The sequence below is a fragment of the Eurypyga helias genome, unplaced genomic scaffold (genome assembly GCF_000690775.1).
Source record: "Eurypyga helias isolate BGI_N326 unplaced genomic scaffold, ASM69077v1 scaffold16792, whole genome shotgun sequence".
NCBI lineage: Eukaryota > Metazoa > Chordata > Aves > Eurypygiformes > Eurypygidae > Eurypyga > Eurypyga helias.
Window position 1 is genome coordinate 23,297 of NW_010234211.1, and position 13,980 is coordinate 37,276.

General features: G+C 53.5%; 1 protein-coding gene across 1 annotated transcript; it reads left to right on the plus strand.

Annotated features, from left to right (window-relative positions):
• The first annotated feature begins 4,031 nt into the window (after positions 1 to 4,031).
• LOC104502502 (tyrosine-protein kinase Srms-like) lies at positions 4,032 to 11,468 on the plus strand. Its single transcript, XM_010161991.1, has 8 exons — positions 4,032 to 4,387; positions 6,583 to 6,704; positions 7,559 to 7,725; positions 8,666 to 8,804; positions 9,308 to 9,466; positions 10,418 to 10,599; positions 10,756 to 10,912; positions 11,275 to 11,468. The coding sequence occupies exons 1-8, from the start codon at positions 4,032 to 4,034 to the stop codon at positions 11,466 to 11,468; spliced, it is 1,476 nt and encodes a 491-aa protein (XP_010160293.1).
• The last annotated feature ends 2,512 nt before the right edge of the window (positions 11,469 to 13,980 follow it).

The following is a 13,980-nucleotide window of genomic DNA, read 5'->3' on the forward strand; positions in this document are numbered from 1 at the left end:
AGAGGCATTTAATGGTTTTTTACATGTTGCAAATGATTACTCCAGGGACAGAGGCAGGGTGTTATGCAGAAGCACTGTTCTGCCAGGCAGCCAGTATGAGAAGCATCATCCTCTGGAAGTTAGATTACAGGAGAGGGTGAGCAAAGGCTGGTCTGTGCGGGTAATCTCAGCAGAAAGCAGAAGGGGAAGCCTGTAAACTGGCCACACTGATTTCCAGTCCGATTTGGTGTGTTGGTTCTTACAGATTTTCCAGTCAAACTGCGATTCCCTTTTAGAAATTTGACATAAATTGCAGTTTGACACATGAGCTGGCTTTTCGTTGCCATCATTTGAAAATCCTCAAAGAGCACTGTAGGGTTTACGGGGGCCCTGAATAGTTTTTCTGTGGGTTTAAAGGGCTGTTGGTGTTTTTGTGCTGCTGTCATGCACACCCCAGGCCTGCAAGGCACCACACAAACAGCTTGCTCTGCCTCCAGCTGCCTCCCACAGAGTTTTTCTGTTTTCCTGTGCCGTTTCAGGTGCCTCGTGCCCTGCACTCCTGCTCTCCACCACCCAGTCCAACCGCTCCTACAGGGCTCAGAAACAGCAGCCACAAGACCCCACGATGCTCTGCCTCCTCTCACACCTCCTGTACCACCCCCTGTCCCAGGACGACTGTACTTCTGCCTGTATTCAACCCTCTGCACTGACTGTCCACGAGCCCCTCAGCCCCTGGACCATTCCTGCCCTCGTCAGCCTCACAGGGATGGGCTTTGCCCTCTTTGATGGTGACAGACCACTTCTGCAGTCCCCAGGATGCGGTGAATAATTGAAGCTGCTTTAGTGCCACTGCTGTGCTCTTCTCTTTCCTTGCAATGCTGTCATCATCCACCATGCAGTCCCCAGGATGCGGTGAATAATTGAAGCTGCTTTAGTGCCACTGCTGTGCTCTTCTCCTCTTCCCTTGCAATGCTGTCATCATCCACCATCCCTTGTGTGAAATGTCCCACGGGCACCCAACCGAAACAACTCAGTAAGAGGCAAAACCTTTCTCAAACGCACTGTGGTGCCAGGAAGCATCTGGAGAAATCTGGAGAACAATACATAAGTTAAATAAACACGAAACCCAGAGCCAACCCCCAGCATCTTCTCATGCTAGCAGAAAGAGCCAGAGGAACCTCAGGGTCGTGGCAAGCACCAGCAGGGAAGAGGTGAACCCGAGACTCGGGGAAGTCTCCCGGCTGTTTGGGTGCTTCAGGACAGGGTGCCAGATGGCCGACATCTGCTGCTGCGTTTTGCCCGTCGTCGTGTAACGAGTGGCACATCCTCGCTTATGTGACCCCGCAAGTGACCCACCGTTACGTGCCCAGTGCTCATTTTCCTTGGCATGACCCTCATTCTCCAACTTTCTGCCCCTTTGGGGGATTAATTGGATTTATCTCTTTTTTTTTTTTTCTTCCCCATAAGGTTCTTCGCTGGAAGATGTATTTTGAGCGTAAACGTAACAGGACCTGGAACAGAACCTCAGATAATTAGATGTAATGGGGCGCTCTCATTAGTGGAGGGGAGCTGCTGGTTTCTGTCAATTAGTGCGTGAGAACACGATGTGCAGTATTTGACACAGGGATGAATGCAAAGTGCTGTTTGTGTTTACTGCTCCCAGGTGTTCTGCAACTAAACCAGGACTGTGTAACCAGCTCTACCAAACAGGCCTTTTGGTTTAGTTGCTCTTTGGAGGTGCTTTTTAGTGGTGCTAGAACTAAAGTCCCTGTGTATCCAGCACAGCCCCAAATCAGTGGACAGATTGGTTTTTAATAGATCCTTGTAAGCTGGTCACAGGGACTAAAGAGAAAATACTTGATCCATTAGATACCTGTGCCTTCTTTGCCTTTCCTGTGTCCTCCCACCTTCCTTCCCACAGTGCAAGGACCAGAAACTTCTGTGAATGGGCTTGTTCTTTTCTTCTCCCCCTTTTTTTAATTTTTATTTTTAGGTGTGTTATAGTACCAAAGGGATTCAAAGCAGCAGGGATGCTCCTGGAACTTAATAGGAAAATAAAAAAGATACTAGAAAAAGGTTGTGATTTATCAGCTGTTTCCCAGCGTGGGACTCTGAGCCGTGCGTGCGTGTCCAGTGCAGACACAGGCTTTGCAGTGATGAGTGTGTGTTATGCATGTCTGGTAGGTTCAGCTCAGAGGCAGTATTTAGTCCTCAGGGTTGTATCTCATTTTAAAGTACTCTTTCATTTAGGTGCAAATCAAGATCCAAAGCCTTTGCGTGTTATAAATCAGCTGCACTTGTCTATCGCTTGTACCACTAGAGAATCTAATCTGGCACAGGTCAATAAAGGGAAAGCAGCCTCCAGTCTCCTGCAAACCACAAGTTTACCAAGTCCCCATTCAAAACAGGAAGGCAGAAATGTTCAGTGCTTGATCTAATCAGATAATCTCCAAATGCATAACCAAGCAGCCCATTTTCCTCCTGACGGAGTGTGGTATGAGGAGCAGACCTGTCAGAAGGGCTGTGGAGGGGATGCCCCTATCTATCCCCACGTGTTGCAAACCCTTCTGGGCTCCGTCCTCTGTTCCCCTCGCCATGCTGAAGTGGGAAAGACACACAGGGAAATCACACCCCCCTGCGTGCCACCGAGAGCGAGGCTGTGTGCTGGGCAGCTGGGGGAAGACCCTGGGGGAATTACCCATATATTCAAGTGCTACTTTGGTAAGTAGGGAGCAGAATATTTTATTAAAGACTCCCTTTTTTACTAGTTCTTATCTGTGTAGCAACACGCAGGGCATGCTCACGGAGAGCCCAGACCCCTACAACAAATTTTCCTTATTTTTTTAAAAACAATCTCTTTCAAAACCCAACTGCACACCCAAAATGAGCTACCCGTAACAATTACCAGCAGAGGAGGATCGAAATAATGGGCTCAAGGCCAGGAGAGGAGTTGCCAGGCACAAAACTCCCACTAATTAGATGGAACAGTCAGGTGATAAAACCCAGGCGGGGACTGGGGGGGGCATTTCAGGATCCCACGCATTGGGATTTCTCGCTGGAGCAGCAATCTTCAGGTGGCTTAAAGCGCATGTGCAAGATGCGAGATAGGAATCTCCATCCTTTGGCTGCTGTGTGTGGTTGCTGGGGTTTAGCAGGGGGGTGGTTGTGTGTCCGTGTCCGAGTGCGACTGGGAATGCCAGGAGTGTGGGTGTGCTGATGGCAGCAGGAGCCGGGGGTTGTGTGCCTGGGCTCAGCTCCAGCTGCCACGCAGATGCCTGGGGCTGATCCAGACCCTGTGCCAGGCCAGGACCTCCTGATGCTGAGAGGGACCCAGCTCTGCTGGAGGCTGAGCAGGCACTGGATCCTGGAGGATCTGGGTAATGGATTCCCTGGTGATCCTCTGCAACGAGGAATTAGTGGGAGGAGGGAAATGCGTTAGCAGGGTGACCCTGGGAAGCCACTGCAGCCTGAAAGGAAAAGGGATCTTGTGTATAAACCCCACAATATCCACCCAGCAAATATCCAAACCACTTCAGATCTCTTCTAAGGTTATTTCCTTAACTCTGTTTTAACTCTCGCACATTTGTGGATGCAATTATATTCCTACGGAAAAAAAATACCCTCCCACACAAGTGAGATCAAGACTATTAACCGGAGTCAGCCACTTGTCACAAGAGCTGCGTGAAGAAGAGAGCGCTGTGTTTACCGGTGCTCTGCTAACAAGCAGGAGAGCACGCTTTCAAATAATAATTAAAACAATAAAAAGCCGTTCTCCTTCTTCGAGAGCGGCGAGCCCGGCTGCAGCTGTGCCCGTCTCCCAGATGTGCCCGCGGGTCTGAGCGTGGGACTCCCGCCTGCAGACTCATCCCACCTGCAGACTCGTCCCACCAGATCAACCAGTTTCACTTTCAGAAATAGGAAGTTCGCCGGGAAGGGCCAGCGAGCGCCCAGACGCGCGCGAGGGACGCGGGACGGCGGTATGAAGCCGGGATCGCTGCTTCCTCCAGCCTCGAGAAGTGCTGTGGCGTAGACCACCGCATCCACCTACAGGGATGGAGCAGTTTGTCCGGAAGCGTTTGACCTTCCTGACATCCTTCTGGAACAAACTCCGTCCCCGTTCTGTGCCTGAGAGCTGCTCGCTGGGGTATCTTGGTTCTGATTCCGTTTCTCTGCACTCGGAGCCGAACTCCATTTCCTTCATCCCCAAGTCCTCTCTCTGTATCGCTTTATACGCTTTCACAGCCCGGAGTGCGGAGGAACTGAGCGTAAGCGCAGGGGACAAACTGCGTGTCCTCAGAGAAGAAGGAGAATATGTCTTAGCCCGGCGGCTGCTGGGGGAGCCGGCCATGGGCTACGTTCCTGCTGCCTACGTGGCCAACCTCAGCCAGGGCACCTCTGCTCACCGACCGTAAGTATCCCACTCTGGACACATAGCGGGATGGAAGCTGGACCAGGGTAGCATGTCCCTGCCCAGGGAAAGGCAGTGCTCGCGCTCTGGGACAGCGGGGAGCATGAGCTCCTCATCCCCTGCTTTTGCCACCTGTGGTGGTGGGACCAAGGGTTAAGGTTAGGTGACCTTCCCTCCCCTGGGCGTCGCTGCCATGAAGCTGCTGCAGCTCACAGCAGTGGGGTGAAGGTATGCAGGAGAGCATGCAAGAGCTGGGGGATATGATGGGGTCAGAGATGCTGGTTTCTCTTCCCGGATGCACCACCCTTGCACAGGATGGGATGGCTCTGGGATGGGATGTGATGCGATGGTGTTCACGGGTGAAGCTATGGTGCTGAATAAACAGGCTCCTGCTTGCTCCGGCTCCTCTCCCTCTTTCCCTGTGTTACAGGAGAGGGGGGGGGCTGGGGAAGCTTGTGCCTGAGCCCTGCCAGCTCCAAAGAGCCTGGAAGCGTGGGGAGAAGCCAGGGACATGCCAGGAAGTCCAGAGCTCTGTAGGACCAAGCTATGTCGCTGCTGCTGCCATCCAACTCTTGTTTATCCAGGATGGGGGGCTCCTTCCCTGTTGGTGCCTCTCCCACCTGACGTGGATCTCAGGTTGATGTCTCAGCCCTCTCTCAGCTGGGGAAAGACCAGGCTCATCATTGTGTAAGGCAGCCTGGTCCCGACACGCCAGGCAAAGCGCCCCGGGACACTGCTACTCCCTCGGTGCCAGGCCCTGAGTCACACCAGGCGATGGGGAGTGCACGGATGGGAGGGTGTGATCACCCTGCAGACTCCTTCAGTGTTCACCCTACGCTGCCCGGATGCAGGAGTACAGGAAAGGAGCAGGGGGAGCCTGGGAAATGGCCCCGAAGTGCAGGGGAAGCAATTGCAGCCAGTGGGATGGGAGACCCTTGGTCACTCCTCTCCTGGTGTGCTCTGGAAAAAGGCAGATCTGGAAAAAGGCAGATCTGGTCTGGCTTGGCCCGTGCTGGGACCAGAGGACCGTGGGGTCAGCTCATTGCTGTAGCCCTAATGCACAGAACAGTTGGACAGGCTACGCTGAATGTGCATGTATGTCTGCACATGTGTGCATGTGTGCATGTGCGTGCACACGTGTGTGTATGCGCACAACCCGTGAGCAGCTCGTGCCCAGGCCCATCCCAAGGATGCAGGCGAAAGGGATGCTGTGGTGCGGGAGGGCGGTTGGCAGCAAACGTGCACGGCTTTGCAGCCGGAGTGAGCCGCGAGTGTGCAGACTCCGCGGAGCCGCAGGTCAGAGCTGGGTGGTAATTTGTTCAGCTGCTGTAACCCCATCACATATAATTTCCTGCATGGCTTCTCAGACACTGGCGATCCCAGCTAATGACAAAACCTTCAGCTTCTCGCATCCCGGCTGCATTAGGCTGGATGAAGCAGCCGCTTCCCCACGCTCCCCTGTGTCCCACTGAGTGGGTTCTTGCTGGAGTTTTGGTGATGAATCTCGGTGCTGGTCGGGCACAGGAGAGGGGTTTGGCTCGGTCCTCCCTCCTGTCTCGTTGCTGCTGAGATCCCCAACCAGCGCAGCCATGTCTGGAGCAGCAAAGGGCAATCCCTGGAGATGTTTTCAATGATGTGATTTTCTCACGGGCTCTGAGAGCTGGTTGTGTCCATAAGATGCAGGTCAAGAAGCACAAAGCGATCCTGTGCCTGTAGTTGCGGCTCTGGTGGCAGGACACGTGGGTGCATCCCCACCCGAGCATCTTCCATGCAGCACCAGGTAGTTGGTGCTTTATTTACCGCAGGCCAGGGTGCTCACCTCCCTGCTGCACTGAGCCATGGGTGTAAACCTTCTGATTTTGGGATGGAGCTGAGACCTGACCAGCTCAAGGCACCAGCGATCAGGCACTGCCACAGGGAATGGTTTGCAGTCAGTTAGTTGTGATAAAATGCAACACGTGCCCGCAAAATCAAGCCGCGCTGACAAAGGGTGGCAAAGGGGTGGGTGGCAGCCGTGTTATCAGGCTCTGAGCCGGGGCTGGCTGACGTACCGCTTGCTTGGTGGCTGCCAGCGTGGGAAAGGCTGGGAGGGAGCTGCTCATGCTCAGGAGGTGCAGGAGCCCCATGGCTGGATGAGTCCCCATCCTTGCCCCATCTCTTTGCACCGCACTAACCCCTCTGCTCTGCCTCCCCAGCTGGTACTTCAGCAAGATCAGCCGAAACGAAGCTGAGCAGCTCCTCCTCTCGCCTCCCAACCAGCACGGCTCCTTCCTCGTCCGGGACAGCGAGAGCAGCAAGGGCGAGTACTCTCTCTCAGGTAATTGTGTGGCAATTATCCAGAGAAAATTAGCACAGGGAAAGGAACCAAGCTGTTTCTTAGGGACAGCTTGGTCAGCATGGAGTGAAAAACATGGAAATATATTTAAAGCACTTTACATCATCTTGTTAAAGAGAATTGACTGCTTCCTAAAAGCATGGGGAAAGCTAATAGGTGCAGGTATGGATTGCCAAATTACTGTGGCAAAGGAAAGTACGTTGCTCCCATCCAGGATATGAAAGCCATAAACAATTCATAGAGGCTTAATGGTGGTTTCATAGCACCAACTCCCAGGATTTCATTCCAGCGGCTTTTGTCATCTGAGTGTTGTCTAAAAAGACGCTGCCACTCCAAGCTGCCAGGGCCTGGGCTACTCCCACGGACAGAAATCTGTATTCAGGGGGTTTTGCACCAGACAGTGCTGTTACGATCTGGACTGATCCATGTAAAAACCACCTTGAGAACTTCAGGGTGAACCCCCACTCATCGCACCCTGGGATGCGGGGTACCAACAGGACATCTAGCTGCTGCTAGTTCATCTACATCGAGTGGCCACACAATCTGCTGCTCGCCAAGCAGTTTGCCTGAGTGGGGAATTATCCCTTGCTAATAACGCATCATCTCCCTGCTCCCAGTGAGCCCCACTCGCCCGCGGCCAGGAGCCTTCTCAGCTGGGAGGTGGGAACAAGGGGGGTGATGAGGAGTGGGATATCACAGCCCAGGGGTGACTTGGGTTGCTTTAGGGTGAATTAGATGACTGGGTGGCTGGAAGTGAGAGAGAGAGTCAGCAGGGAGGTGGGAAGGAGCTGGCGATTGTACATGCTTAGTTTTCCCTGGCCTGGGCTTCCCTGCAGTGCGCAACCACGCGAAGGTCAGCCACTTCCGAATCTGCAAGAGCCCCAGGGGCAGCTTCTACATACAGAAGGGACATCCCTTCCCCGACATGGAGGAGCTCCTCGCGTTCTACACTGAGCACTGGAAGGTCATCCAGAGCCCCTTGCTGCAGCCCTGCAGCCCTGCGGTGCGTATGCCAACGGTGCGCCTCGGCCAAGGTCCCAAAGATGTCCAGGGTCGAAAAAAAGAAGGAGAAATTAGGGAAAAATAAGAATACTTAGTCTGTCCATTTGGGATTCGAACTCTATTAAACTAAATTTAAAATATACCATTAGCATAGCTGCCAGCATCACCTTTTTTCACCCATGTTAAGGCCACATATGGCATTTATAGATATTTTTGACCAGCCAGAATGCCCAGGCTTTTTTGAAACATCTTCTCCATCTCCAAGGCTGGAAACCATGTTGTTCCGAATCCCTTCGATACTGAATCTGTAAGTAGCTGCGCTTCCAATTTTTTTCCTAGAGTATAATAAGACCACACTGCTTTCGTATAGGTTTCAGGCCAATTAGTGTGGCACTCATAAATCCAATTAGAGTATTAATCCCAAATTGCCAACTCATTTCCTGATTAGAATTCCATTCACTGATTATGACTTAGAAATAACAATTAAACATGTGAATAATTTGAGAGTGAAATTGAAAGGTGTAAGATAAAAGAAATGCTTAATGAGCTGAAGTCTAAATCAGCCATAATATGCAACAATATTCATTACTCATTTTTACTTATTGGTGGAAATGGAGAAAAGGCACCTCTGAGGTCCGATGAGGAGGGAATTCTGACTTGAATTCCTGATATTTCATGTAATGTCCAAAAATCTCCCCCCTTGCATGCACTGGCTCCCAGCAGAGGTAATGCAGTGGATGTCCCACGTGCTTTGTGTCCCCAGTGAACGATAAGCAGAGGGAAAAACAATGCACAGGCTGCAGCACCGGTGGAACATGAGTGGTGGAGCACGAGGTCGTGCTCGCTCCTCCACGGCCACCACGCCTTGGTGGGCACCAGGACCTGGTGCAGGCTTCAGCAGCCCAGCTGGCTGGTCCAAGCGTGCAATGCCCATTTCACAGACACCCCCCGAGAGGGACGGCTGGGAGCGCCCACGCTGGGAGTTCACCCTGCGGAGGAAGTTGGGAGAGGGCTATTTCGGAGAGGTGTGGGAAGGACTGTGGAGGAACACGGTGCCGGTGGCCATCAAGATCATAAAAGGTAAGTGGAGGAGATGTTAACGGTGGCTAACTGCGTCTCCTGTTCACTGCCACATCGTTCAGACCCTTTTGTTTCCTAGTCCTCTTGGTCACTGTGTCTGTCTTCCCAAGCAAACTGTGGTAGGACCTGGCAAGTAGCCACTGGACTACTTCTGTGGACCCACTTAAGCTTGGGCTGCACCTTTATAAATGGCTGTGTCCAGTGGACTTCTGGTAAGTCACGTCAAGTCAAATGAGTTTGTGATAATTCAAGGCAAGGCAAGTCCAATGGGTTTGTGACGTCAAGTCCTGATGGGACTATGATCCTGAAAATTGGATCCAAAGTCTCATGGAAAACATGACTTTGGTGTTTGGATCTGAGACACAGGATGTGCAGACGCGAACTTTGAGAGCAGGGGTGATCTGTGAGGAGGAAAAAGGTCTTCATCCCAGTTGGAGGTGCTGAGCTCCCAATGTCCATGTAAGAAAGTAGCTCACAATGGCCGTGTTGGCTTTCTCTCCCAGCCGACATGAAGGCAGAAGACTTCACCAAGGAGATTCAGAACCTGAAGCGCCTGAGGCATGAGAAGCTGATCCAGCTGCATGCCGTCTGCTCGTTGGATGAGCCTGTGTACATCATCACTGAGCTCATGCGGAAAGGCAACCTCCACAGCTACCTCAACAGTGAGTACCCGTGCCGGCACCATGGGAAGTGGGTTGCCGGGGCAGCACTGCTCTAAGAATGCTTTCTGTGCCCCAGAATGGCCCTACGAACCCAACTGGAGACCCTAAGGGAATGCAAACATGGTTTCAGTCCTGTTTAGATCAGCTGTAATGCAGATGGGTGCTTGGTGAAGGTGGTCTTGGGTGACCCTAAGACCCAAAGACACAGTCTGGCATGATCCTTTTGGTGTCGGCATGGGTTGGGTCTGTGTCAGTCCCTGGGAGCCCAAGCGTGTTGTTAGGGACCTTCATCCCTCCTTCTTCACCCACCCATGGTCTGCCAGCTCCCGCCATTGCACAGAAACCCCACTGCCGTGTTTGGGCAACTCTGCCTTTGTTAAGAATGAAACGGCCAGGCCTCCCCCTGGGCCCAGCAGCATGGGCAGTTCATGTGCAGAGCTAGTAACAGGCCATGGGCCACTCATCTCCCGGACATCAGTTTATTTTTCTTGGCCTTTCTTTTCCTGACCCAGTAATCAGTCTTGAAGGGAAACAAGACAAACAGCTCCCACCAAGACCTGTTCTTCTACTGGGTACACCCCCCTCCTCCCCCACACTGACCTTGTTTTTGGCTGCGGCTCCGGCAGCATTTGGTGCCGGAGGAGCTGGAGCTTGCAGGTAGGACAGGTTGAGAGGCCTGGCTGGAGATTTGCATGGCAGAAGGTCACCTTTATCTTTGAACGAGCCATGGATGTCTGCATCCTCGCAGCACAGGGTTCTCTCTAGAGTTTGCCCCAGTCCCACTCCTGAGGAGCACGTGGCTGTGCTGAGCACTTAGGCAGGACCTCTGATTCGAGGTTTTTCACATTCCCCTTGTCCCATGCTGCCAGCACAGGGTGTCCTTCCAAATCAGAACACCTAAAATCAATGTTGCTAGATTGCCCCTAACACTTGGATTGTCTGGGTTAACAGGTCCCGAAGGGAAGTCCCTGGGCACCTCCCACCTGCTCAACATTGCCTGCCAAGTGGCAGACGGGATGAGGTACCTGGAGGAGAAGCACATTGTCCACCGGGACCTGGCAGCCAGGAACATCCTGGTGGGAGAGGAACTCACCTGCAAAATCGCTGATTTTGGACTTGCCCGGCTCCTTAAGGTTGGTCAGCAGGATGCTGGGGTCCCTCCCATCACCCAAGGCCACCGAGCTGTCCCATGCTGAAGCTGTTCCCCTGCTATCCCCAGCAAAAGGGCCCAAACCAGCGGCTGTGTTCATTACGCAATCCCTCATGACCCATTTCCCATTGCTTTTCAGGATGACATTTATTCCACCAGCAGCAGCACCAAAATCCCAGTGAAGTGGACAGCCCCGGAGGCAGCCAACTACCGCACCTACTCCCTCAAGTCTGATGTCTGGTCCTACGGGATTCTGCTCTACGAAGTCTTCACGTATGGACAGATCCCGTATGAAGGTAGGGCTGCCAGCCCCCTCTAGTGCTGCTCCATCCACACACTGGGAAGCTTGCCCACGATCCCCAAAAGCCAACATGTCATGAGCTGTTGAATTGTCCCTTCCACAATGGATCTGGAAGCAGCTCCAAGAGCATCAGCAAGTTATTGTCCACTTTGGGGATTGCTTAGAGGGATTTTCAGTGCTTGCAGAGGGGGTACAGGAGCTGGGGGCAGGAAAGTGGTATGGGCTGGATGATCTCTCACAGCCTCTCCTCTACCAGTCTCATGGCAGAGACAGTTGCCATCTTGGCCCTTTGCAGGTGTACCTTCAGTGCATCCTTTGGGGGCATTAGATTGAGGATCACCTTCTCCTTCTTTGCAGGAATGACAAACCAAGAAACTGTACGGCAAATCACCAGGGGCTACCGCCTTCCCCGTCCCAGCTCCTGCCCTCCCGAGATCTACACCATCATGTTGGAGTGCTGGAACGGTAACACAGAGGAGCGTCCTACCTTCCTGGCCCTGCGGGAGAAGCTGGGCTTCATCTACAGACGGCTGCTCAGCTCCGTCTCCTGAGGGACCCCTTCCCACCACCCTTCCTGCACAAGCCCCTCCAGGCCAGCTCTTGCCAAGCAGCTCCTTCCTTCTGGTTTGCCCTCTGACGTCGCTCCAAGGAAAGCACACGCCACCCCAAAAAAGAAAACCAGCCCATCTCGGTCAGGATGCAGGAAGGTGGCCAAGGGTAAAGACAAGGAGTTGTGGAGAACTCATTGCTGGCACTTGGCCGTGTCTGGAAAAGCCCCGTGGTAGTGAAGGCATCACCCAGAGTTTACATCTCTGTTCAGCCAGTAGCTGGGAGGTCCCTGCCGCTCCCCACACCAACATGAAGGTTTGCAGTTTGTGTTCAGTCGTGGCTCCGCTCGATATTTCTTGCTGTGTGTGTCCGGTGTATTTATCAATAAACGTGTGTGCCTCCATCCACGTGACTCCACGCTGGACGCTCTGCCCTCCCCACGCTGCTCCTCTCCTGCCCAAGAAGCAATGGTTTGCAACCCATCCCTGCTCTTGCAGCCACAGATAGACCCGTCTTCATGTCTCTTTAGTCTCTGTTCATCCAGGTGGGAATTAAACCGTGTGCCTCTGCCACCCCATTCCCAGGCAGCAGCCCTGCTTACCCCAGGGACCCTGCACACCAGCTCCTGTGGGGCTGCTCCGCTCTGGCTCCTTGTCCTGCTCACCATCCTGTGGTTATTCCAAGAAAAAAATATATGTCTGCGTTCAAATAGTCAACGCTTGCTCAGCCCAGGGACAGGCAGCACCCTTTGCTCCTCATCTCAGCCATGGTGCAACGCTGAGATGCTCCCACCACCCCCAGCCCCTCGCAGAGCCCCTCTTGCCACTCCTGGAGTATGGCACTACAGGAGGACCTTGACCCTCTTGTCCCCCCGAACTGGGGGGAGTGTTTGCTCTGGCCCAGCACCTTTTGCCCTCTCCGTGCACGCTCTCAGAGGCCAGGCTGTCCTTGGCAGTGGTGGCAGAACTCGCTGAAAAGCAGCACCAGGAGCAGTGCCAAGGCCCTGGGCTGGTGCAGGCAGCCTCCCCGGGGCCGTCCCGAGAGGGGCTGCTTGAGCACTGACACACTCGCGACACCAGTGGCGAGGAGCACTTGCCACGGGTGGAAGGCACCTGGGGCTGCCAGGGTTAAGTTTCCTCCTGGGAAGCCCATTTTGCCTGTTTGCAGGTGAGCAGTAGGACTGAAACAACTGCAGGGTTGGAATATATGAAGTTAATAAAGTTTATGCAACACCCGCCTTGTCTGAGCAGCACTCGTGCTGTACAAAACAGCAGAAACGAGCCTGGCAGTTAGTTGAGCAAGTCTCCGTGCATGAGGGGCCTGGAAAGGGGAGATGGGAATGTGGTTTAGGCGTGTGATAAATTTGGATCCAGTCACACTTCCTCTGAAGCTCAACCAAGGGCAAGGAGACTGCTGAGCGCTCGGGAGCTGCGGCCGTGCTCCGGAAAGGCGGCAGCTCCAGGTTAGAGCGTTCACAGCTGGAAAAAAAGCAAGGGGTTGGGGTTTGGCATGGTTGCATGAGGAAACCCTCATCTTGCAAAGCGCTGTGCAGCAAACACCCGCGCAGAGAGTGCATGCATGCACAGCCCAGGTCCCCTCCTACAAGAATCTGAAGTCGTGGCCAGCAGGTGATGGATTTATGGCACACCAAGAAAGAGCTGGGACAAGCCTGGGGCAGGCTGTTGCAGCCATATATTAAATTTGCAAGTTTGGCTACCACCAGATGGAGCTCAGAATTAAGCAGGAGAAGAAGGTGGTGCGTGTGGTGACCCAGGCTGGCGTGGGGAGCAGCGGTGCATGGCCGGGGTCCCTCCAGAGAGCAGGGGGGATGGCAGGGCTGCAGGCAGCCCTCCTGTCTGCACTGGCCCCATGAGACCTGTCCCCAAAGCAGTTCACTCTTTGCAGCAATGCCATGATGGGGGGTGGGGAGGGCGTCATGGACCCAACCAGTGCTGCCCACAGCAGCTTTTCCTTCCTCCTCCACCGATCTGCTGCTTGGGTTTACCCTCACGCACATTCTGCTGGGTTTTGGCATTTCTCTGACTCACTATTTCCCTTCTAAAAGACAGAGTTGCAGGGGAAGCCCAGATTTTCTCACCTTTTCCCAGAATCTCAGCCTGTGCTGGGCACTGCAGCTCCCCCAGATCGAGGCCGCTATGGGGATGGGACTCTTCCCAAAATCCACCCCACAAAGGCAGAGCTGCCAAGGCCCCAGTCTTTTCTAAACCCTGCCGGGGCGGGCATTGCACATACTGTTGTTAAAGGCATCTCCCTGCTCTGGTTTCAGCCGGGCACCTTCCCTCTTCTGTGGATTCAACTTGACCGAGTGGCATTGGAAAACAGCGTCAGGCTAATGCGATGCATTTGAGCTGCAGAGTTTGTTCCTATTTTTACAGGCCTTTGAAGGGTGAGGGGGAAGCAAAGCTGCTGGAGGGAGAAGCACAAATTCCCCAGGCAGGCAATGAAAGGAAATATTTCTCGCACTGCTGTGAGCTCCTCCAAGGGCAGAGGGTG